The sequence below is a fragment of the Thalia democratica genome, chromosome 9 (genome assembly GCF_965202585.1).
Source record: "Thalia democratica chromosome 9, ktThaDemo2.hap1.1, whole genome shotgun sequence".
Lineage (NCBI taxonomy): Eukaryota > Metazoa > Chordata > Thaliacea > Salpida > Salpidae > Thalia > Thalia democratica.
In genome coordinates this window covers 30,322,704-30,347,971 of record NC_139173.1, presented here as the reverse complement: position 1 = coordinate 30,347,971, position 25,268 = coordinate 30,322,704, and the positions used below count along the sequence as shown (strand labels likewise).

Here is a 25,268-nt window from a genome sequence, read left to right as displayed (position 1 = left end):
CTTCAAGGTAGGAGACACCCTAGAGCCCTTTTGGTAAGCATTTTATTTTATTGAATTAAAAACTAAATGATGACTAGATATGCTAAATATCCAAACTCACTTTATAATTATAATATTTATCCAAACTTTATTTATAAAATACCTCTATATTTAAAATTAACTTTATAATAATTATGATTGATCAAACTCTCTTTTAAAAACATTTTAAACCCACATTATATCCCTGCATTTACTAACAAGTAAACTCATCACTTAACGATATCACTTTTAAATAAAACTCACTTTACAATGTTAACACAACCAAACTAACTTAATGATAATGTCCCGGTCATAAATAGTAAAATTAGATAAATAGCAAAAGTTATAATCACACAAATGTGTAATGATGTATCACGTGTTAACTTGTTCAAGTATTGTAACAAATAAAAATTATAGGAACACAAATTTTCTAATACAATCAAACCAACTTAATGATTAATTTGTTAACCTTATTACTTTTAAAAACTAGACTAATTAATCAAAATTTCAATATAATAATACCTCTGTATTTCAGACCAACCTCATAATGATAATATTTAACGAAACTAACTATTTTATATTTATTTAAACTCACTTTATAATGATAATATCATCAGACCAACTTTATGATGACATTTCTGTACTCTGACATGTTAGGACAACATATTTTTGTATTGTTATACATATACCATTTATTAACATGTTATAGATTTGAAGAACGAAAATATTATAACAATATATACTCACTTTATGATAATATCTCTGTACTTTACAATCAAACTAACTTAATGATGATGTCTCTGTATTTAAAATTCACTTTATAATATTCATTTAAAATCAAACTAACTTAATGATGATGTCTCTGAATTTAAAATTCATTTTATAACAATTCAATCAAACCAACTTGATTATGACGTCACGGTACTTGCTGTTCTGCTCCTCCAGCTGCTTCACCTGGTAGTTGGTGGCAACCGACCCGTCGCCCTCCGTCGCCTCCTCCATTTCACTCTTCAGTATCTCCAGGTCCGTTTCCAGCTCCTCAACTCGCTCCTTCAGCGCTTCGTTCTGTTTGAAAATGGTGGAGTAAATTTTTAAATTATTTTTAATTTCTCGAAACTAAAAAAAGACACGTTAGCGCTACATTAGAATGATATTCGCCAACTTATCTTTTAAAATAAATTAATGAAATACTTGATATATGGATAATTTCTTTTAAGGAAAAAAATTAAAGAGTTAATGAAGTGATATATTTTTGAAAATTTTTAACAGACTTATTTCTCTTTTATCAACCCTTATAAATACAATAATACTTCAGTGCTTGATAGATACGTGCACAAGGAGATAAAAATAAAATAAAATAAACTAATATATGTACGTACATTAACTAAAGTAATTATAAATAAATCAAACTTCAGTTTGCAGCGAATCAGCTTTCTCTTCCGCCATTTCCTTGTCCAATGTGGCCATTTCAATATTTTCGTAATAATCGTTCATATCATCCATATATTTCTCCTTAGCTTCAATTGCTTCGTCCATGGCCTGATTGTTATTATAATCAATTATTTAATCATCAAAAATTAATTCTGTTTATTTAAAAATCGTTTGGAAACCTTTGCTTGAAATATTAGTTAAAAAAAACTCCGTATGCTTTCTTATAAGTGAAAAATTAACTCATAAAGGCCAGTTTTCTTTTACATTCTTAAAACTCTTAAGAAAAACATTGTAAAAATCAAAACCTGTATCTCTAGAAAGATGAGCAACAATAAAAAAGAAGTTTAATTAAATTTAATTATTTTCATTAAAATAAACGAGAACTTTAGCAGTTTATTCACTGATTAATTCAGATAAAGAAATTTTAAATAATAAAGCAAAACATTTTATATTTTTGAAAATAAAAGAATGTACTTGCTTTTACACAGCTAATACTAAACAACTTTAGGTTCTTTAAAACCGCATTATATACGTTATTTTAAAACTGACAGCTTTCGCTTCCCTCAGTTGCTTGGATATTTCCTGAACTTGCTGACTTGATCTCGTCTTCGTATCAGTCAGCTGCTGAATTTGGATTCGCATCTTCTCAACCTCCTTTAGCTTCGCTCTGTCTTCCTGTTAAGTATTTACACTACAATCATATATAAAAAAGTGTATTGTACGACTTTTTATATTTAAAATGCACTACTTTTTATTTAAGTATACTCATTAAAATATTCTAAAACACATATTCTATCTTCCTATAATGTTTAAACTTGTTAAAAATATTATTGTTATAAAATAATCATTAACATTTTAAAAATCATATTTTATACTTCCTTTAGTTTCGCTCTATCTTCCGATTGTAATTATTTTTGCTTTAACAAGTTATAACAAGCTTTCAAATCAAACTTTATTTGCTAACTTATTTTAAACTAACTGAATCTTTTTGATATTAATTTAGCGGTTTTTAACTTAAAGCAGGGTTGCCACTCGGTTTTCAAAAATTTTTCCAGGTTTTCAAAATTTCCTCCAGGTTTTTAAAAGTACACATTTTTGGGTCTTTTTTTAGTTAAAAGTTAAGTTTTAGGTAAAAAACTGTGTTAGATAGTATAAAAACATTGAAAAGATACTGTAAAGCTACTTTAAATGTGTTTTTGCATAAAGAATTTTTGATGATGACCAAAAATTTATTTATATGATATGTTTTTTGTGTCATACCGAAAATTTTCTACCTAACATGTAAAAATTGTTTAAAATTCCAGGTTTTTCTAAGTTTTTATTTTAAATTTTCTCAAATTCCAGGTTTCCCGGTAAATGGCCAACCCTGTTAAGGGTATAGGTTGTACCAACAAGAGGTTTTTATAAAACAATAAATATAGTTAAAAAACATTTTTTTGTTTCATCAAAAATTAATAGTTTGCATTGGTTAAAGAAATGCAAAATAAAATTAAACACTAACCTTGTATTTTTATTTGTTGACAATTAAGTTAAATTACTTTAACTTTGAATAATAACTTATGCATTAAATGATTCAAAACTAAAACCAAAATAATGAATACAACTTTCAACAATTTACTTGTCTTTTCATTCTGATTGTTTCGTACTTTTCTTTCCAGTCTTTAACTTGCGCTTTCAGTGTCTCCAACTCAAGCATGCTCATTCCAGGAGCCAGGGACCTGTACAAAATTGAGTATAATTAATAGAAACTTTAAAAAACACATAAGTATGTGTAAAAATTACTAAACAAATTGCAATCCGAAAATTAGAAATAGCTGATTTAACATGTTGTAAAAAAAAAGAACTGGAAAAAAAAAACTATTTCATTATTTTATTTACCACTGAGTTTTAAAAACAAACGTTATAATAATAAAAAAAACTGAATGGTACACTCATGAAAGAAAAGCAAACAACCTGATATAATTATAAAACTGTACAAAACTAACTGGTAGCCACCAGTAGACGCAGGAGGTTGTTCAACCTGCTGAGGTTCCTGCTTGACTTCTTCCTTCACTGCAGCTGCTGGTTCTACTTGAGGGGGTTTCTCAACAACCTTCTGAAGCTTGTCAACCTTCTTCTCCCTCTGAGGCATGCTGCTCATGCTCTTTCTTGCCGGGTGGCTCACCTTGGTTAAAAAATAAAATAACTACTAGTGGGAAAAGAACAAAAACTTTAATCAGCTGTTATAGCTGTTAGTTGTCAATTAAGTCTTAAATGTGGCTCACCTTTAATAATATATCAAGAATACGTGATTGAAAAAATATGTTGCCAGTTAGAAAATTGAGTGAAAAATCAAACTTTCAGCTATAATAGCCATAAAAATTCATTAAAGCTTACAAAAATCTATCTTCTATGATAAAACTTTGTTAAGTTTTAATTAAATGTAAGTTTAAAAACATTCAATAATCTAATTCCATCTAACAAACATAATATACATGTTACCAGTTAGAAAATGAACTGAAAAATAACAGATTTAGCTATTAAAGCAGTTAGTTATCCATTATGTTTATTTTAAGCACATATTTTAAAGCTATAACTCATTTAGTCATATGTAACTTTGGTTCCATACTCAAAGAATTCTATTCAGAAACATTAAAAAAAAATATAAACCTAATAAAAATTCATTTTTAACATTGAAACATTAAAAACTTTAGTTTTACGTCTACTTAGAAAGTACAATCAAATAAAATGCATTAGTTAATGTAATAGCATCGAAAACATTTAAAACTTTGGTTTTGTGATTATAACAAGCTTCAAGAAAAAACAACCATCTAAAATGAGTAACAACTTGTAAAATAACTCTAATGATTGCTTATAAAAGGTCCACAACATTACTATATTCGTTATAAAACTTTGGTTCTACACAGTCAGCAGCTTAATTGTGCAATAATATAACTATGATGTTTATAATTATAAATATCTATAACTGAAAATAACTGCTGGTAACAAAACAACTTAAAAGGATAAATATTTTAAGTGTATAATCGAAATCTTTCTTTAACGTGCTGTGTTAGCGTTCAAAACACTTGTAATTTTAGTTTAATTTTTAAATCGCCTCCAATATTGTTACCTTCGACTTTGACCGGCTACTCAAAAACTATTTTGAATTTTTGAATTTTTAAAATCTGTAAAAGCATCTTGTAGCTTAGTAAAAAAAACATAAAATAAGATCAAGTTGTGAAAAAAGTGTTTACCCCCCTATGCCCTTAAATAAAATACAGTCATCTTATATATACAGAAAGTTTATTTTAACATGTACTAATATTGCAACCAACCTGTTGTTGACTGGATCTCTGCGGAGCGAGTGATTGTCTCGTCGGTTTCCTGGAAGCCGGGCTCTTCATCCTTGACCTGTTGCCACCATCGTCAAGATCTGATGATTTCAAAAATAGGGGTCAAAAATCAAAAAAATAACTTTTCATAATGGTTCTTTAAACCAGGTTTCCTTAAGTGGACCAAGCTGCCCCATTGGGGACCATGAGCAGTTAAGGAGCCAAAGGGGGGCCATGAGGTCATAATTTGAAACTTACACTAGATATTCTGAGGTTATTGATTAAGAGAACTTTAAAGTGTTTAAAATGAGGCGTGCAAAATAAGTAAATGCTAAAATTATATTGTAGTATTTGTTGAAGCTTAATGTGAAATCATACTTTTTGGTTTATCAAAACTAAAGCTTTTTATTATGTTCTTAAAAAATTAAGGGTATTTTAATGTTTGTTAAAATTTTTTGAAATCAACTTTTTTGGTATTAAAAATTTAAGTCTTTTGTTAGGCTGTTTTTGCAGATCTGTTTACATTTTAGGTGAATAAAAAAAGGGATTTTTAAATACTATTGTAAAAGTTGTCTTCCCATTTTGTTTGGTAAAGTTTGGGTCCATTTAGAATTTTAGGTTAAAATAAAAATTAGTTTTAAATTTTTTATATTTTTAAAAGGATTATTTTGTGTTATTTACAGTTTAAATAGCTAAAACTATTTTCATGCCTACAAAACAATTGAATCAGTATACAGCCAACAAAAAATATAGCTGTTAAAAAATTATTGCCAACAAACTACAAAATCTGTGACACTTTCAAAATCCACCCAGTCAAATTCAAGAACCGCTTACCGAGTAAGGGTTAGGGGTAACAGTGATAGTGAATATAAAAATAAATTGAAAAAAATAAATAATAATTTAATAAATAAAGAAAAAAAATTGGGTGAATTTTGAAAGTAGGTGTATTTTATTGGGGTGGATTTTGATAGTATACCATAAACTACTACTAAAAGCAAAAAAATATGAGCTGTATTAAAGATTTTAAACATTAAAATAACTGAAAACAAATAAACTGACTCTTTCTTCTCACGCTGCTGCTGATCACTTGAATTTGGTGTGGCCTCACAAAAACACCTGAAATTTTAATAAGATTATTTAAACCATGAATTACTAAATACTAATAATATAATTTCCAGGCAATCATGTAGAAATTTTTTCATAGGTAAACTTTTAGGTCTAAATTTATTTTTTAAACAAATTCAATTTCATTCATTAATTTGAGTAACTGGTGCAGTTAATTTTTGTATTACTCTTTAATTGTTCAAGGATAGAAGTTTGACTTATAGCACTTACTTGCATTCAAATTAAAATAAAAAAAAGTTTAGGTAGAAGATTTAACTAATCAAAAATTTAGTTTAAAAGAAGAATTATATATCTTAAAAAAAATGTTTAAGTACAATGTTACACATTTAAAACTGCAGTAAAAAAAAATTGTTAAAAATCAATTATAAAATTATAATTGTACAGAAAACATATCAAACTAAATTTAGATTCAACTAAAATAAAATTTAAAATATTTCCAACCGTGTTTAGGAGCGCATTGAAAGTATCTTTTGCCCTGGACTTCCCCGTCGTTCTTACCAAGAGGTTCATCCAATTTCACGCCCACCCATTCTCCACTTAAATATTTAGTTTGATTTTATTAATAATTAAGAAGTTTCACTTAAAATTTTTCAATGTTTAATCTTTCTAATCTTACTTGATTGTTTGCTGTCTTACACTCAGAAATTTAGTTTAAAGACAAAAAATTCCAATATTGATATTAAAGCATGAACATCTAAAACGAATATGTAACAAAATATTAGTAAAAATGTTAACAAGGACTTAATTTAATTTATAAAAATAGTTTACCTCATAAAATTTCAGTATATAAGCAATTAAATTAAATATGTTAATTGAAAATTTGACATAAGAATAAACACCTGATAATTTACTTATAAAGGCTTTTTTTACTTAAGAAATTGTTTAAAACATACTTAAGAGGTAATTTAAGAAATTTTATTTTATCAAGGTTTACTTTATAAAAACTGATATCTAAAACATTATGCTCTTAATTTTGTAAAATGAGTCTATAACTAATGCTTATTTGTAGCAATTCAAAGAAAGATTATTAAAGGTTTTTAAAACTTAGCTTTCAGTAAAAAAATACTTAAAATTTTTAAATACAATTACTTAACCTTAACTTAACAATTAATTACTTTTATAAGTGTTTTTGTTGCTATTCTTTAAAACAAAATTTCTTTAACATTTTTTGTAGAAAATTAATATTAATCAAATATATAATAATTAATGTGGGAATTAGATATTTAATTTTTTACCCGGATATAATGAAAAAAAACAGTTAATTTGTACATTTATTATTATATTTAATTAAGCTTTTTACTTTATATTAAATTGAACACAAATTTTTATTTAATATAAATAACTATACAGAAAATTTAAAAAAAAATTTAAACTTACGTTGAAAACTGAGTTGTACCAACAAATGCAACAGATCCTTTCAAGTTCTTCCCAACTATCTCAACTTTTATTCCGACTTTTATTTCAGTCATTTTACAACAAAATAACAAACTACAAAAATAAAATTTTATTTTTATGCTTCTTATAAATTATTTAGTTTTATTCATTAGGTGACAAAAATAATCTATAAGTGTTGGGGAATAAGGGCATTTTTTATCAAAAAGTATCTTTTTAATAAAAATTTAAAGTATAAGATGTAGGACAGTTTCCACAAAAATCAAAGCTTTTAATTAACTTTTGTGATATAGTAATTTTGGAAAAAAAAAGTTTCCACCCAAAGTTCAACTTTAGAATTCTTTAACTTTTTCCAAATATATTTCCAGGAAACTTAAAATTTATCAAAATGTTTATTTTCTTCATTTTTCAAGCTACTGACTCAAAATTTTATGGAAATGTTCCTTGCATTATAAAAAAATCATATTTTTAAGATAAAAACAAATGTAAAAAAAAATATGAAAACATATTTTTTTTTAATTACTCAATAATTAAAGTTCATACAACACAATTGTTTATTTTTAACTAAAGACTATACTGATAAATTTTTAAAAGATTGCCTAAAAACTGTAAGACAAAAAAAAAAAGGTGTTTTTCTCATATAATAAAGAACCTATTGAGCTCTCAAATTTTATTCCCGTCATTCCCAAAATACAAACTTTCATTATAATAAATGGTAAAAAGCAACTGTTAACTAAATTAAATTTTCTTAAATAACTTGTTAAAAAGTGCCTTAGTCCCTATGTCTTTAATATTTAGTTACAATAAAAATTTAGTACTAAGGCTTCTGTTTAAGTTCTACTAAAGGACTAGATAGATACTATATGCTTTTTTAAGTAAAACAATAATAAATGTCTATCAAGTTATCACTATACAAAAATTTTACTTTAATATTGCAACATTTGAATTTTATTTCAATTTTTAAAACAATAGAGTTTATTTTAAATTTAATTACTTCACTACTTCATGAGTTTGTTATGTAGGTAAGATACTACATGCTTTTTTGAAGATACAGGGTTGCCACTTTTTGAGTCAAAAAACTTATAACCAAAATATTCAATCTGAGACTTTTTCAAACCTTTATATAAGTTTTGTTTTACTTTTCAAAAATTGAAGTCAAGTTAATAAAATGACAAAATATTGAATCTGGATCAACTAAAGATCAATCAAAATCTAAAAAAAAATTCCTGTGGTTATTAAGAAAAACCTAAAACTATCCTGAGTTTTCCATAAAAAAATATATATAAACTATCCTGAATAAGCATTGAAAAAATCAACACATCCTGAGTTACATTGAGCTGTCCTGAGTCATCCTGAGATGATCACTAACTTCAAAACATTCAAAAACTAACAAAAAAATTATCAGTGTCCAGAGTGTGTAGCAACCCTGACATTAGCGTAAAGTACATAATGATTAATGAAGTTAAAAAATAGGTTGAAATAAGAAAATTTTCAAACCTGAAAATACAGTACAAACAATAAAACTTATGAAAAAATTGACAATTGTATACATGAAATCATTATTACTAAAATTTTATTGCATATTTATACTGTGTACTACTTTTAAACAAACTCTATATAAGACTTGAGATATAAACTTAAATAATATACCTCAATATGATCAATTCAACTTAGTTAAAAAACAAGACCAAGATCAAATAATTAAGACGTATAATAAAAATTTTATACTCACTTTTCTTTGAAAGTTTAAAAAGCATAAGATAAGTAAAACTTTTTAGAAGCGTAAAAAAAATTTTTTTTTTTTTTTTCTTGTTAACACTTTGTCTTGTTTTTCACACTGATAAAAATAAAAGTTTTACAAACTAAAAATATAATAAAACAACTTAAACTATAAACTATAAAGCAATAAAGTGGTAAAAAAAACTAATTTATTTTTATGATATATAACCAAGTTAACAAATTTTTCAAAATGGTGTGTTACAGGACTACAAAATTCTAATTAAATTATTACTCATTAGACTATTTAAGTTTACGGGATTTATCAATAGTAATTAAAATATAATAATACATCACAGATTACTTTAATTAAGAGTAAGTGAATAAACTAACACAACAATCATATATATTTGTTAGTTGAAATAATCAATTACGTCAATATAGTTTATTAAGTTACAAAAAACAATTCAAAATATGTGATTCTAGGACCCTGGTGCACAAATAACCTTTTAATTATCAAGCCGCACATTACAGATACCCTTTAATGTCTTGTCCATGTCTTTATACATGTTTTAATACTTTTTAATACTTTTAATACATGTTTTCCCAATCAAATTTATGCTGTAGTTCCTACCAAAACAAATACCCCTCCATGTCATTAACAAAATGATAGATGTAGTAACGGTATAGTTTGAGATTATTGTTTTTTAAAAATGAAAATTTGATTACATTAATAAACACAATTAAACTGTTTCACTGAACTTCCAAATTGTAAATCTTTTTCAAATAGATCTATTGATTTTTTGTTGCAAACAGCAATAACAACTACAAAGATGCTTGAAGTATTTAAAGGGGGTTTTCTCTACTATGATAAAATGTTGTACCCAATTTCGAAACAAAACCGAGAACTTTTACGAAAGTAGTATTACTTGAGGGCGGGCCAGATGTTTTAAAATTTAGGCGTTGGTTAATTAATTATTTTATTTTTTCTTTAAAATTTTGTGTTCTGAGACTTTTAGTGAAGTTATGTAGCTTTAATCAAACAAGTTGTGAATTTTGTTTTTCAGAATAGACAAACTAAACAGTCTACATTCTATCCATTCAATTAATTTCTTCAGTTATGGTTTAGAGACTCGCAAGAATTCAGATAATTTACATTTATTCTTCGAGTATGTAGTTGACCAAAAATTTTGAACTTTCGAAATGAAATGATTTAAGTTTAGACCTTGCATTCAAGTCTTGGATGTATAAAGTTGTTTAAAAATTAAGTCTTTTTGTGTTCATTATAAAGGATTACCATAAAACCTGAAACATTTACTGGAAAATAATGATATTTAGATTAGATACAAAAAATATATTACATATTTCCTATTTTATATCATTTAGAGCTTTAAATATTGTAAAATACACTTAAAGTATTATTACAGTAGCTTTTCAGTATTTTTATGCTGTACAAAATATTTTTTTTACCTTAAGATAAGTTTTATTCTAAAAATAATCAAAAAAACTTGTGCTTCAAAAAACCGAAAAGAATTTAGATTTAATCCTATGACCAACCTAATTATACACAATCTTATGATTATTTTACATAATTTTTTTGTGTATATTAGTGTAATTTGTTCTGATCACACAATTATCTTAACGTAAATACAATTGAAAAAAAAACTTTGGTTGTTTTGATTAAAATACTTTTCCTTTCGAAACCCTTTAAAACAATGATTATCAAATATGTCTGTATAATGTGAATAGTGAAAATATATGTTTAAAAAATAAGTGTAACAAACGCTAAGGCTTTGAGGGTTTCTTGGATTTCAACCAGTGTTGTTAAGCATAATTTTTAAAATTATTTTCTCAATTTTTTGATTTTTGATAAACTCGTCTGCGAGAGTTAAAAAGTAAAAACATTTTTAATAAATATCGAAAAAACATTCATTCTGACTACAACTATCACATCACAGTAGATTACAATATTACAACTATCACATCACAGTATACCGCAACAATACAACTATCACATCACAGTACATCGCAGAAATACAACTATCACACCACAGTATACCGCCACAATACAACTATCACATCACAGTACATCGCAGAAATACAACTATTACATCACAGTAGACCGCAACACTACATTATCACACTACAGGTGTTTTATAATGTAAGTAAACTTTTTATGCAGTTCTATAAAAGATGTAGTATTGATTTTAAACTTCACAAATTTTCCTACAATCTCTAAAATAAAATTTAAAATAAATTGAACTTACTGCAAAAAGTTAAATTAGAATCACGGATTTTGAATATAACATTAAAACTTTAATTCTAACTCAGGGTTTCCCAAAGTCATTTACTAAATCGCCCCCTTTTCGCCAAGTTTGAAAAAAATCGCCCCCCATGATTTTATAAAGTAATTTTTCTCTCGATTACGCACTTTTAAGCCAAAAAAGTTGTGTTCAAAATGTATTTTAGTCTGGTTATTCTTTTGCACGCATTTTTGAACTGTGTTCAAATTAATTTACAGTGCTTGAAAAAATAAATTACAATTATTTTCTTATAAGCCCAGTAAAGTGTATTAAAATACTTAATTATTAAAAAGATTTGTGTAATTGTAATCAATTCTTTTTAGATATGAATTGTTATAAAACTAATGAACTTTTAGGTTAGTGGTAAATGATTTTTGTAATCAGCAAGTCATTTTTAATAAAAATCCTTTATAATGTGGACTTATTAAAAAATTTACTTGCGGGCTGCATATTTTAAATAACTAACATCAAAGAAGATTAGAAAACTCGAGCAAATTTGTAATGACATGATTTAGTATCATTGTGATCAATGAAGTACTATTTTGAACTGAAAACCAAGTTGAAAGCGTATTTCAAGATAATAAGTATCAAAAAACTTAACTATATTTGTTTTCTCAATAAAAATAACAATATTGAACAATGAAAAAAACGTTTAAGATATCTGGTCCTAGGACCTGGTGCACTAAAAACCTTTCGGTTATTGGGTCGCATACCACGGATAACTTTTAACGTCATGTCCAGGACAGTTTTAACACAAGTGGTTTTCAAGTTACTTAGCGGGCCCAAATTTGACTTGATCTTGACAGTACGTCACCCATCTAAAACCTGACATTATAATAATCTTTCATATAACGGATTTCGGACATTTAGAAGATAATGCTAAGTAACTTATTTAAGCCGAACAATATACTTATATATATCTAGGCATATTTTAAAAATACTATAACAAACATTAAAAAAACTACAAAAGAATGAAGAGATTATTTTGCACATAATTGGATAAAAATTAAAACATCATTGCTTATCTAGTTTTAAAATGTTTGACCGACTGGTTGATTATCTCAAATGAAAAGTGGTTTTATCTTTAACTTCTCTTAATGAAGTAAACTTATAATTTAAATAAGAAGTTATAAGCAAGTTAGTTATAAAGTTATAAATATAATTTTGACCTTTTTAAACTATATGTTTTGTAGTAGAATACCATGAAATAGTATTAGACTTGGAATAACCTTCAAAAAACTAAACCTTAATTCTAACAATATTTTTTATTGATTTAAATTTATAAAATAAAAACTAAAGGTTTTATATCTAAAACTGTGAAGAGAAAGTAATCAATTAAAAATAAACTTTTAAAAAGGTTTAAATTTTGTTTTTTAACTGTAGCAGTCTTTTCGATGGCTCATTTAATTCTGTTCAAAATTGTTTTTTTTTTCTAGCATTCAGTCCTAAAATAATTTAACATAAGAAAATAGTGAAAAATTAAAAGCTTATGTAGAAATATTAAAATAAACAACACATTTTAATTGTCAAAATATTCTGATTTAAGATAAAACAAAAACAGTTGTACTAATAGTTTAAAATTCCTTAGAATATATTTTTTTTTACCAATAATAAATCAAGTTTAAAAATAAAATTTATTTTAAGAATCCTTTAAGTGAAAAATTAAAAAGACCTCCAATCTATAATCTTTTAAAGCCAAATATTTTTTTTGAAATAAAATCTTTAATGGTTATCAAAATTATTTTATATATACAGATAAACAAGTAATAAAAAATCTGTTAAATAAATATCTTTCAAACAAATATTTTACTCACTATGTCAAAAAAAAATTTATTGTAATGTAAAATGACAAATATAAACTACAAAATTAAACAGGTCAAAATAAAATTTTTAATAACTGTAAAGTATAAAGCACTTAATAAATACAGTGGACTTCCGCTTGAGTTCGCACTTTGAACAAAATCAAAAAGTGCGAACTCAAAAAATCATTATCGTTTTTTGTACAAAATGGCAAATTTTAATATTTTATAATGCAATAATGTTATGAATAAACATAAAATCAACTAAAACATAAAATAAAAATTCCTTAAAAAAAATACATATAAGCTTTTAAATATTATAAATTTTTTTTATAAATACTTAGTAAGTAATAGACTTTATTTAACTTAAATTTAAGAAAATATTAATTTCACTTTTTTTTGGTAAAAAGTACGAACTCGAGAGGAAGTCTACCATAATTAATATTTATTAGGCATTAAGCAAACGTGTTGTAGAATAAATAACTTTATTAAATTGTTTTTGTAAAAAGACTACAAAATTACAATACAAACAAGGTTGAATAAGAATTATTTATAAAAATCTAATACAATAAAAAAACTTACATAAGATAATGTCTGCTACTGAAGTTTAATCAAATGTGAAGGATGAGCTTTATGACTGCTTGCAAGATTTTCTATACCTGGTTTTAAATCAGTCAAATAAAGCCTTAAGTCACCTCCTTTACAAAAATCTAGATTAGATCTTTTGCTCAAGTTGTTGATAACTGAACTAAAAGCTTTCTCAACAACAAAGCTAGAAGGAAATATTATAAACAACAATCTAACTTCATCCCAAATGATTGGTAACTTTTGTCTTAATTTTTGTTAAGTCAAAGAGCTTTCATATTGTTCTTTGAAAAAATTTACTTTAAGTTCAAGGTCAATTTGTAATTCTAAAAAGGTTTCCTGTAAGTCAACTTTTACTACATAAAGATCTGCTCCGAAGGGATCACTTTGGGACGTTTAATTGAAAAACGTCAATAAACTGTTTATCAATTTCACTTTTAAGCTGTTCAAGAGGAGATAAAAATACTTCTACTTTACCTTAACTTATTTGAAGTTTTAACTAAGTTTTTTAAACTTGCAAAGTGTGAAAACTGATTAATTTTGAAATTTCTTTCATACAGGTCAGGTTGGTTTCTGAAAATGATTGTCTTACTTTTGACTTTCACAAGGTTAACGTTTTTACCTTTTAAAGTTTTGTTCAGATCGTTGAACTTACCATATAAGTCTGACATGTAAGCAATGTCTATTTTTCTTTAAACAAGATTGTCTGCAAATACCTTATCCTTTTCAGAAAAAAAAATGAATTAAAAACAGCTAAAACCTTTTCTAGACAGTTTCCTTTTGATTACCATCTAAATTGTGTATGCATTATCAAATTAATAAAAACCTCGTCATTGCACAGCTGTTTAAACAGACGACAATATATAGCATGTTTTTTTACTAAGTAACTTGTCAAAAAACAATTGGAAATATCATGATGTGATAGCTAATAATCGATAACATAGACTTTTACAAACCATTCATGATCCAAAATAGCACATATGTCAAGTTATGAAATGGTTAGAGAAATTCCGATAGTCTATACTCTATGACCTATTTAGTTGTTAAATAAGAAAACATGTGAATAAAATTTTGTAATTTACTTAAAAAAAGGAGTCGTAAGAACTTTTTTTACGTAAACAAAATAGACTTTTTCGATTAAATTATACATCAGTGTCAAGTATTTAATCGCAAGCTAAAATTAGTAAAATAGCAAGATAAAAATTAAAAATTTTTTACTGCCCAAAATTTCAAAATCGCCCCTCTTTCGCCCCCTTACTAGTTATCGCCCCCCCTATCGCCCCTTTACTAATTTTCGCCCCCCAATTTACTAAAATCGCCCCCAGGGGGGCGATATCGCCCACTTTGGGAAACCCTGTTCTAACTACTATAATTAATAATTTTAACTATTTTAAAAACCAAGTTTTTTTTCTTGTATTTTTGAACATATTAAAACAACCGGTTTGACCATAACCTAAAATTTAAAAATAATCAAAAATTACGCGTAGATCAACAATTAGTCTACAAATATTTAAAACTGTTGTCCGCAACACTATGGAGTCTAAAAACATCAGATCTCAGTTATTTAATTATTTAAGAAATCAACCTTTGACGCAGCTCTTTAAAAGACTCGCTATTTTATTCTCTTACATTTACATATTTTTTTCCTAAAGGTCTTGGAATTTGAAAGCCATCACTCTAAGTAGCATTCTCCAATATTTTTATCTACGTAGTTGTTTTGTTGCAATCTACTGTGGTGTGACAGTTGTATTGTTGCTATCTACTGTGATGTGGTAGTTGTAACATTGTTATCTACTGTGTTGTGATAGTTGTATCATTGTAATCTACTGTGATGTGATAGTTGTTATGTTGCGGTCTACTGTGATGTGATAGTTGTACTGTTGCTATCTACTGTGATGTGGTAGTTGTAACATTGTAATCTACTGTGATGTGATACTTGTAATGTTGCTATCTACTGTGATGTGATAGTTGTAATATTGTTGTCTACTGTGATATGGTAATTGTAACATTGTAATCTACTGTGATGTGATAGTTGTAATGTTGTGGTATACTGCGATGTGATAGTTGTATTGTTGCGGTCTACTGTGATGTGATAGTTGTACTGTTGCTATCTACTGTGATGTGGTAGTTGTAACATTGTAATCTACTGTGATGTGATACTTTTACTGTTGCTATCTATGGTGGTGTGGTAGTTGTACTGTTGCTATCTACTGTGATGTGGTAGTTGTAGTGTTGTAATCTACTGTGATGTAGTAGTTGTAGTGCTGCGATCTACTGTGGTAGTTGTAACATTGTGATCTACTGTGATGTTATAGTTGTAACATTGCAACCTACTGTGATGTGGTAGTTGTACTGTTGCTATTTACTGTGATGTGGTAGTTATAACATTGTCAATTATTGTGGTGTGATAGTTGTATTTCTGCGATGTACTGTGATGTGATAGTTGTATTGTTGCGGTATACTGTGATGTGATAGTTGTAACATTGTGATCTACTGTGATGTGGTAGTTGTAACATTGAAACCTACTGTGATGTGATAGTTGTATTGTTGGGGTCTACTGTGATGTGATAGTTGTACTGTTGCTATCTACTGTGATGTGGTAGTTGTAACATTGCAACCTACTGTGATGTGGTAGTTGTAACATTGCAACCTACTGTAATGTGGTAGTTGTATTGTTGCAATTTACTGTAATGTGAAAGTTGTACCACTGCTGAAACTTATAATTTAGAATGTATCAAATCTACAATATATATTTTAACATACAAATCAATAAGCAGATGTTGGTGTTTGGTGATATATGATTTGCTTCCTTACAATTTTCGATAAGTTTATCTTTCTTAAAAAATGTTTTTCCAGCTAACTACTCTTTGTATTAATACTTGTTTGTTTGCTATCATTGGTTGATTTGTATTAGTGACGTTATCATTAAAGCATCACTAGCTAGCCTAATAATACTCTAAGAAACAGGCCATATACTAGGCGAGACAGTTGGCCTTTTATTAAGCCTATGCAAAGTTTTTTTTAATTTTATTTTTAGGTTTTGAATTTTGATCGCACAGCAAGTTGTTATATGTTTGAGACTACATGAAGAAAGTTTTTGTATTGAAATTAAATTTTTTTAATATATGATCCATACAAATTTTTATCCCTCAAATTACGTAAACAAAGTACTCAAGTGCTGAGAATTTAGGTAAAACTTGTATGGATTAAGTATTAAAAAAATAATAATAAATTAAGAAAAAAATATAATAACGTCATAAAATTTAAATATATAAGTCCATTAAAATAAAAATTATTGTGTAAAGTGATAGAGGTCTAAATTTACACTTAAAAACTACCATAAAGATATTTTATTTATTAAAGTTAATATTAATAGTAGCTTGACAGTATCTTTTTCATAATGCTATTTTGTTTAAGACAGTTTTTTTACCTATAATTTAAATTTAAACTAAAAATAGAAGCAAAAACTTGTAGTTTCAAAAACTTTTAATTGGTGCATTGCACCTTTGCTTAAAAATGTCTTTCTCTATTGTTGTGCTTTGCATTGAAACTAAACCTAGATATTTTACTAAAATGTATAAGTTAGTAAAAACACCACTAATAAAAACTCTAAGATGAATAATATTTGTTGTATCAGTACTTTCATCTCAACAGGTTGATTAAAGTCCTAAATTGATTTATGCGGCTTTATAATCTTCAGACATTTCTTAAACACGAATTTTTGTTGTCATTGAAGAAATAAACAAAAATATTTTACTACCGCCAACACGAATTCTTTAAAAAAAATGTAAAAACAAACAAGCTATTTTAAAAATTTGAAAAACTCAGATTAGGTTAAACCTGTTTAAGAATTTTTTTTAAACTCAGGTGTGTGAAACTTTTGTTTAAAACACTTTGAATAAATCTTCGAGTTTTCAGAATAGTTTTTATGTGTAGTGTAGCATACTAATTGCAATCTTTTTCTTTTTTTCTTACATATTGTGTACTTTTTTGTAATGATGATATTTTAGTTAGCATCTAAGCTTATTTTGAAGTTTTTAGATTTTTCAATTTTGAACAAACTTAGGTTGGTTTGATATAACTCAAAAAATTTTGCTTTTAAAGTGGCAACCATGTAAGAAACTAATTAATTACTAATAAGGCATTTTATCAAAGTATTCAAGCATTAATTGTGTTAAAGAATTAGTTTTAGCTTTTTTACTATACAAAAAGGTATCAATTGAAACTAATTAATTACTGAACTTTTTAAAGAGTGCAAATTATTTAAGACGCAAAAATTAGTTATAAAAGTTATTATTTATAAAATTATGAAAAAGTGGTTCATAATATCAAAAATGTATAAAAGTGACCCATAAATGTTTTCCAAGCTCGGTTTTTATAGAGAGCTAGGTTGTAAGTAAAATAATAAAAATATTAAGTTTAACAAGTATTTGAAACAGTACGTAGTCTAATAATTCTTAAGTATAATATTCAATGTAAATTTTATTCCAATAAATATTTATAATTTGAATATGTATTCTGTGTGTAGCTAAAAGTCATCTAAATTAGTATAAGTAATAAAAGTAAATTTTCTCTAGTGTGACTAAAACTAAAAATAAAAGATTATTTAAATGTCACTAAAACTTAAACTTCGGCTCGCAAAGAGCTTGAAACTCGAAATTTGGCCCGCGAGCACCAACTGCCTGCCAATCCCTGGCCTAGATCTTCAATTCGAAGTTAATGTTAAAAAACAATATATAGAACATTGAGATAAACGAAATAATTTTAATTTAAGAAAACAAGTTTTGATTTTTCATTTTGGTATTTTTCTTGACAAAAAAAAATCTAAAACGACCATTTTTTTAAAGGACCTTTGCGTCAAAAATAATTCCCAATACTTTTCGAATTTTAATTGCTTAAAAGTCGAAGTAACGTTCTATTAAGCATAAAAAAAACTTTGTTTTAGAATTATTAATAAGAAAGATATGCTATGAGGAAGTGAGGCTAAGTTGGAAAAAATGGAAATTTGAAGTTTTCTGAAAATCTATGGTAGTAAAAGTTTGTAGCTTTAGTTAGTTTGTTGATCTCTTGTTAATAGTTTTATGTCTTACAAAGTGCATTCATTTTAAACAGAGTTTTTAAATCGTGATCACTGCATTTGTATGAAACAATGTGTAGAATAAAAACTCTCAATTTGAAATTGCCTAATTAATGTTTATTAAAAACAACCATTACAATACAAGTATACTTTAAAAAGTATAAATTTTAAACTAACAGTCTTATTTAAGTTTATTGTTTCATGTTTGAAGAGTCTTAAATGTTTAACTGATTTTGAGAAAATGAATTTTTGGTAATAGTTTAAATTAGTCAAGAATTTTTAAAATTCAAATACAAGTATGATAAAATTTTCCGTAAGGTGTTACAACTTAAGAGTTCAATTAAAAGAAACTGGTTTTTTATACTATAGTGTGCTTAATTATACTGATAGCTCGCATTTAATTTCAGCTTTTAGTCGTAGTAAACCTATTAATTCTTACTTAGAAAAATTTAAAGCCTGGGCCGGCAAGTTTTTATAAGTAAATCTTTAAATCATCAAAATCTTTCGTAGACCACCACTTTATTTAGTTACAATAAACAGAATCGGAATATAACAGTTATTTAGTTATTACAATGATTGATTCTAAACTTAATCTAAAAATTTTAATTTAAAGTGGCGAAGGTTGCTTTAAAATAGTGTATTTAATTTAAGATAAGTTCATTAAACTGATTTGTTCTTATATCTAGTCCTAAAGAATATGTCGTGTAATTCTAATGACAAACAAAAATTAATTATTACGTCATTTTGGTACAAACAACTTTTGCACTATACTGTGATTCAAAAACTTACTTTTGTTATAAAAACTTAACATTATGCTTTCTTGTTTAACAGCTTTAAAAGTTGTTAAATCTTTGAACAAATTAACAGTCTTAAAGAAACCTTAAACAACATCTACTAAAGTAGAAGATGATACTTAAAAAGAAGAATTTATTTGTCAACAAAGAGAAATTAAATATACATTTGAAAAAAGTTAATTTTTAATCGTATTTGCGATTTTTAAGTCTGAGTTGAATTCTTTCATCGTTGTATTCTTATTTTCTTTTTATCTACAATGAAAAGTCTATGCAGTCTTCTGTATTTAATCTTACATAGTTCTTTAAGAATTCAATTTATTGTTTGAAACTAAAACTATACTAACAATTCTTACTACACTTACTTTGTATAATTCCAAAATACTTTCTTTCTTTTTCTATTTATAGCACTAAAGTATAAACTTCAAGCATTCTGAATTTTTAAAATTTGTTTAGCCCTAATTTAACGGGTTTTGTTTTATTTAGTGTCCACTTTTAATCATCTTGATTTTGAAACCAACTGAGTATTTATTTTTTCGTAAACCACTCAACTTTTATTATGTATTTCTGTTCATTAACACAGCTTCATTTTTCTCGACCTATCCTATTTCCAAAACTATTTTCTTTTCACATCTTTGTTTGAACATACAGTTACCTTCACTTCATTATAATAATCTTCATTCAGTTCTACTTCAAAATAGTACTCAGCATGGTCAGTGTTTAGCTCGCTTTTTAACCAATCGCTGCAATGGTTATTTTCATAATTTGATGTCGAAAATGGTTTTTGTTGACATCGGACATTTTTCCAACCGTTGCCATAATTGACTTTTTTTCAAATCTTTGTTTGAACATACAGTTACCTTCACTTCATTATAATAATCTTCATCTAGTTCTACTTCAAAATAGTACTCAGCATGGTCAGTGTTTAGCTCACTTTTTAACCAATCGCTGCAATATTATCATTTTTTTGATCATGACCCCTACATGCTGCCTCAACAAACAGCTATCTACCTCAATCTTGATGGTCTTTTTTTAAATAAACGAGTTTTAAAGCATCTGTGTGAACTTAACATGCTTTAAAACTATCTTTTATCTTGTACTTGAAACAAATAAAAATAAAAATGTCAGTTTCCAAAAGTTTTTTCAAGCGAGGATCTCAATTTTTTCAACAGCAGAATCCAGGATTTTGCAAAAATAAAATGTTTTCTGAACCTATTCAGCTTTTATTTTTTTACACTTTTCAGCCAAATCATCATTAACACTTTAAATTATCAAACAGAAAGTTATTTAGGAAAGCTTGGTTTTAACTCATGTTTAAGTGATTGAGTCTGATATAAACTCTTCGTTGTTCTATTACTACTTTTATCTTTATCTTGGGTTGGATTCCATACAGTCTTCTGTATTTATTCATGTAGCGTTCTCAAGTAAATTCAACTTTTCGGTGTGATGCTGTTAAAGTATAAATAAATTGTATTACATTTACTTTAATGTATTAATTTACTTTGTTGTTTTACTGAAGTAAAACCTCGTGCAAAAACTCAGGTATTTGTTTACTTTTTATAAAACACATGCAATATAATACTTCAATATATTCATAGTTTTGGATGGCTAGACTTTTACTTCAACTAAAGTAAAAAACTTGTGCTAAAAATTAGGTACTTGTTTTTTTTAGCACATTCAATATAGTTTTTTGATGTTTTCGATTTTTTTGTTTGGTTAGAAATAACTTCATGGGTTTTTAAGGAATTCCACAACAATCCTTATTTTGTAAGCAACTGAGTATTATTATTTTCTACTAGATTTTCGATAGTTCTTGTTTTTCTTTTTTTATGACAGACAGTTCACTATTTTTAGTTATTTCCAAAACTATCTTCTTTTCACATCTTTGTTTGAACATGCAGTTACCTTCATTTAATCACAAGCAGCTTCCTTTATTTCATCACAAGCAGCTTCCTTTATTTCATCATAAGCAGTTACCTTCATTTCATCACAAGCAGCTTCCTCTATTTCATCACAAGCAGTTACCTTCATTTCATCACAAGCAGCTACCTTCATTTCATCACAAGCAGCTTCCTTTATTTCATCACAAGCAGCTTCCTTTATTTCATCACAAGCAGCTTCCTTCATTTCATCACAAGCAGCTTCCTTTATTTCATCACAAGCAGCTTCCTTTATTTCATCACAAGCAGCTTCCTTTATTTCATCACAAGCAGTTACCTTCACTTCATTATAATAATCTTCATCTAGTTCTACTTCAAAATAGTACTCAGCATGGTCAGTGTTTAGCTCACTTTTTAACCAATCGCTGCAATATTTGTCATTTTTCTCAACCATGACCCCTACGTGCTTCCTCAACAAACAACTATCTACCTCAATCTAGATGATCTTTTTTAAATAAAATAGTTTTAAAGCATCTGTTTGTACTTAAAACTATTTTTATTTTGTAAGTTCATCTGTTTTCTACTTTTTTGTTGGATTCCAAAAGTTTTTTAAGGTGAGGATCTCAATTTTTAAAAGCAGAATCCAGAATTCTGCAAAAAAATAATGTTTCCTGAAGTTATTCAGCTTTTATTTTTTTACACTTTTTAGCCAAATCTCATTTGAAAAGTTTATCTAAAAAAGTTACCTAGCAAACCGTTTATTCAACCATATTTTTGTGGATTTATTTATTTTTTTTGTTTCTACCTACTGTTCAATGTAAACTTTACCTTTTTTATTAGTTTATGATTTTACTTATCAGTCTTTGTAATAAATCTTCATTGCTTTACAAAACAGCTCTGAAAGCTGTCATTATTCTCATTGTTATAATTCTCAAACTTACCTTTCATTCGATGTTAATTTTTATAGCACGATGTTGAAGATGATACTAACGGTGAACAAAAAACATTTTAAAAATATCAAGCAAAATTTTATATTGGAAAGCTTGATATTAAGGCATGTTTAGGTGTTTGAGTGTGATATAAACTCTTCGTTGTTCTGTTGATATTTTTATAGTTATTTTTAATTCTTATAGTCTTAAGCATCGATCTCAAATAAATTCACTTTCTCTTGTGATTCTGCTGAATTATAAATAGTTTGTAGTACATTTAATTTAGTGTGTTTAACATTTTTATTTATTTACTGAAGTAAAACCCTCGTTCAAAAATTCAGGTATTCGTTTATTTTGTAAAAACACATATACATTATGTTTTTCAATGTTTATATCGTCCTGGATGGGTTAGATCCTAACTTCATGGGTTTTTATTGATCTCCACTACAATTAATCCGTATTTTGAAACTAACTGAGTATTATTAATTTCCATTGGTTTTTCAATAATTCCTTTTTTTCTATTCTTAGGTTAGATATTTCATTATTTTCAGCAATACCACCGCTCTTTTCATTTTCTTCCTTCAATGCAGTCATTTCATTTTCTCAAAGGTTAATAAAGTTCTCGCGTCTTTCGTTGAAATGTTTTTTCCAGTTTGACCCGCCATAATTGACTTTTTTTCAAATCTTTGTTTGAACATACAGTCACCTTCACTTCATTACAATAATCTTCATCTAATTCTACTTCAAAATAGTACTCAGCATGGTCAATGTTTAGCTCACTTTTTAACCAATCGCTGCAATGGTCATTTTCATAATTTGATGTCAAAAATGGTTTTTGTTGACATCGGACATTTTTCCAACCGTTGCCATAATTGACGCAACAAAAGTCACGCTCGACTTGCAATCACGATTCTGACATTCCTATAAAAATTTTTAGCGGTGCAACACTTCATTGTGGCTTTTTTGATGTCAGCAGAACTTGTCTCTGTTTGCTGTACTTTTGGCAATATAAACATACTTTTTATTTTCTTCTTTTAATACAGCCACCATTCTTATCATACTAATCTTAGATGTTATTATACTTGCCACTTTAATATTCGTCAGTTTGTTTGTTCATTAACTCTATCTTTAGAGTAAAGTAGTTAACGATAGTAATTATAGAAAAATTTATAACAGCTTATACTTGATAATTCTTTACTTTTCATTTGTCGAAAAAAGTAGTTTTAGTTGACATGTAAGCTTAAATTTCCCATAAATATTAGTGCAGACTGTTTTGCTAATATTTTCTATTGCAGATGGCCCAGCATAAATAATTCTGTATCCCTCTTTTACCTCAAGTATTTATATTGTTAAAAGTTCAAGTATAATTTTATCTCGATTAATTTTCTTCTTTATGTCGAAAGAAACTATTTTTTTGGTAACATCAGAGCTACCTTCTTTATTTTAATTATCTATTTTCATAACATATGAAACATACTTGACTGTTTTCATCTAGTTTACAGATATTAAATGAGTTCATCTAAATTAAAATCATTTTAAACTTTGATTTCAAACTTATTTCAAAAAATTGAGTTAACTTTTTCTAAGTCTGACTTTAGTTCTTTACTTCATATATATAGCTTTACTTTCTTAATTTTTATTTACAAGCTGTTTATTAGCATCTTCTAATTCAGTCTTTACACTTTTCGTACCACTATCAAGGTAATGTTTCTCTTAACTCAGCCTGATCGTAATTATTAAATATTAAAAAATATGCCTCAGTTGGATATCAAACACAAAGATTTATTTCTTAAGTTCAAACTTTGTTACTTTTTAAATTCAATATAGTCATGGTGCTTCTTTTTATAAAAATATAAAACTAATAGAAGCAATCATAGTTTTTCTATAAACTTTTTAGAATCTAAATTAATTTTAATATTTTAAAGTAAATTTTAATAAATAGTCAATAATTTAGGGTGCTTTGTTCAATTGAATTTTCATAAAATATAACTTTCCGACCAAAATATCTTTAAAATTAAGTACTAAAACTATGTTCTTTAAAATACTAGTGCTTTGTAGATAAAACAATTTTGTAATTTCAAAATGTTATAAACGTACAATAAGCAAAGTTATAATTATTACGTCATTATTGTACAAACAACTTTTGAATTTTACTGCTTTTCAAAAACTTACTTTTGTTATAGAAACTTAACGTTTTGCTGTGTTATAAAGTGTTATAATCTTCAAAGAATTTAAAGGTTTTAAAGAAATGTTAAATATCATTGCATAGTGTCGAAAATGATACTTCAAAGAATAAAAATCATTCTAAAAAACAACAAATAAATGAAGACTTATAAAAAGTTAACTTTATTTACGATTTTATGTCTAAGTTGTATTCATTCATAATCTTTTTAGTGCTACTATTACTACTTTTCTTTTTCATTTATAAGGATAAAACTTTGCAATCTCTTCTAATTTGTTTTAGCAGTATTCCAGGGAATTTAAACTCTTTTTAACTGCTGTTATACAAATAAATTCTTTCAAACATACTTTATGCTGTCCCAGAAAACTTTTTTCTATCCATATCACTGAAGTAAAAGCTTTGTGCCAAAAAAAAGGTGTTCGTTTAACTTTTAAAAACCAGACAAGGTATTTTTCAGAATGTTTTGAAACCAACTGAGTATTAATACTTTCTGTTATACTTTATTATGTTTGAGAAACACGGGTGTGCAAGCCGTTAGAAACGAGAATTTTTTTTAATCATCTTCGAGTTGCTTGTTTTTCTCCACTTTTTTCTGTTGTCTTTTGTAGTTTTCTTTGGAATCCTTGTTGTAAATGACAACCTTACATTAGATCTTGGTTTCCAACTTGGAGGATTGACTGCTGTATTAGGTCTTTTTCAATGTCAACAATCGCTTCACCAACCGACGCG

At 26.7% G+C, this 25,268-nt stretch overlaps 1 protein-coding gene across 1 annotated transcript in view; it reads right to left on the bottom strand.

Annotated features, from left to right (window-relative positions):
* Positions 1–7,369, bottom strand: part of LOC145844718 (dynactin subunit 1-like) — a 33,263-nt gene extending 25,894 nt beyond the window's left edge. The window contains exons 1-9 of the mRNA XM_082952132.1: positions 7,263–7,369; positions 6,327–6,421; positions 5,820–5,876; positions 4,764–4,861; positions 3,435–3,613; positions 3,068–3,167; positions 1,999–2,124; positions 1,429–1,557; positions 923–1,083 (exon numbers count right to left, since the gene is read on the bottom strand). Of these exons, the coding sequence (XP_082808258.1) occupies positions 923–1,083; positions 1,429–1,557; positions 1,999–2,124; positions 3,068–3,167; positions 3,435–3,613; positions 4,764–4,861; positions 5,820–5,876; positions 6,327–6,421; positions 7,263–7,354 (1,037 nt within the window). The 5' untranslated portion in view covers positions 7,355–7,369. The remainder of the gene's footprint in view (positions 1–922; positions 1,084–1,428; positions 1,558–1,998; positions 2,125–3,067; positions 3,168–3,434; positions 3,614–4,763; positions 4,862–5,819; positions 5,877–6,326; positions 6,422–7,262) is intronic.
* Between the last annotated feature and the right edge of the window lie 17,899 nt (positions 7,370–25,268).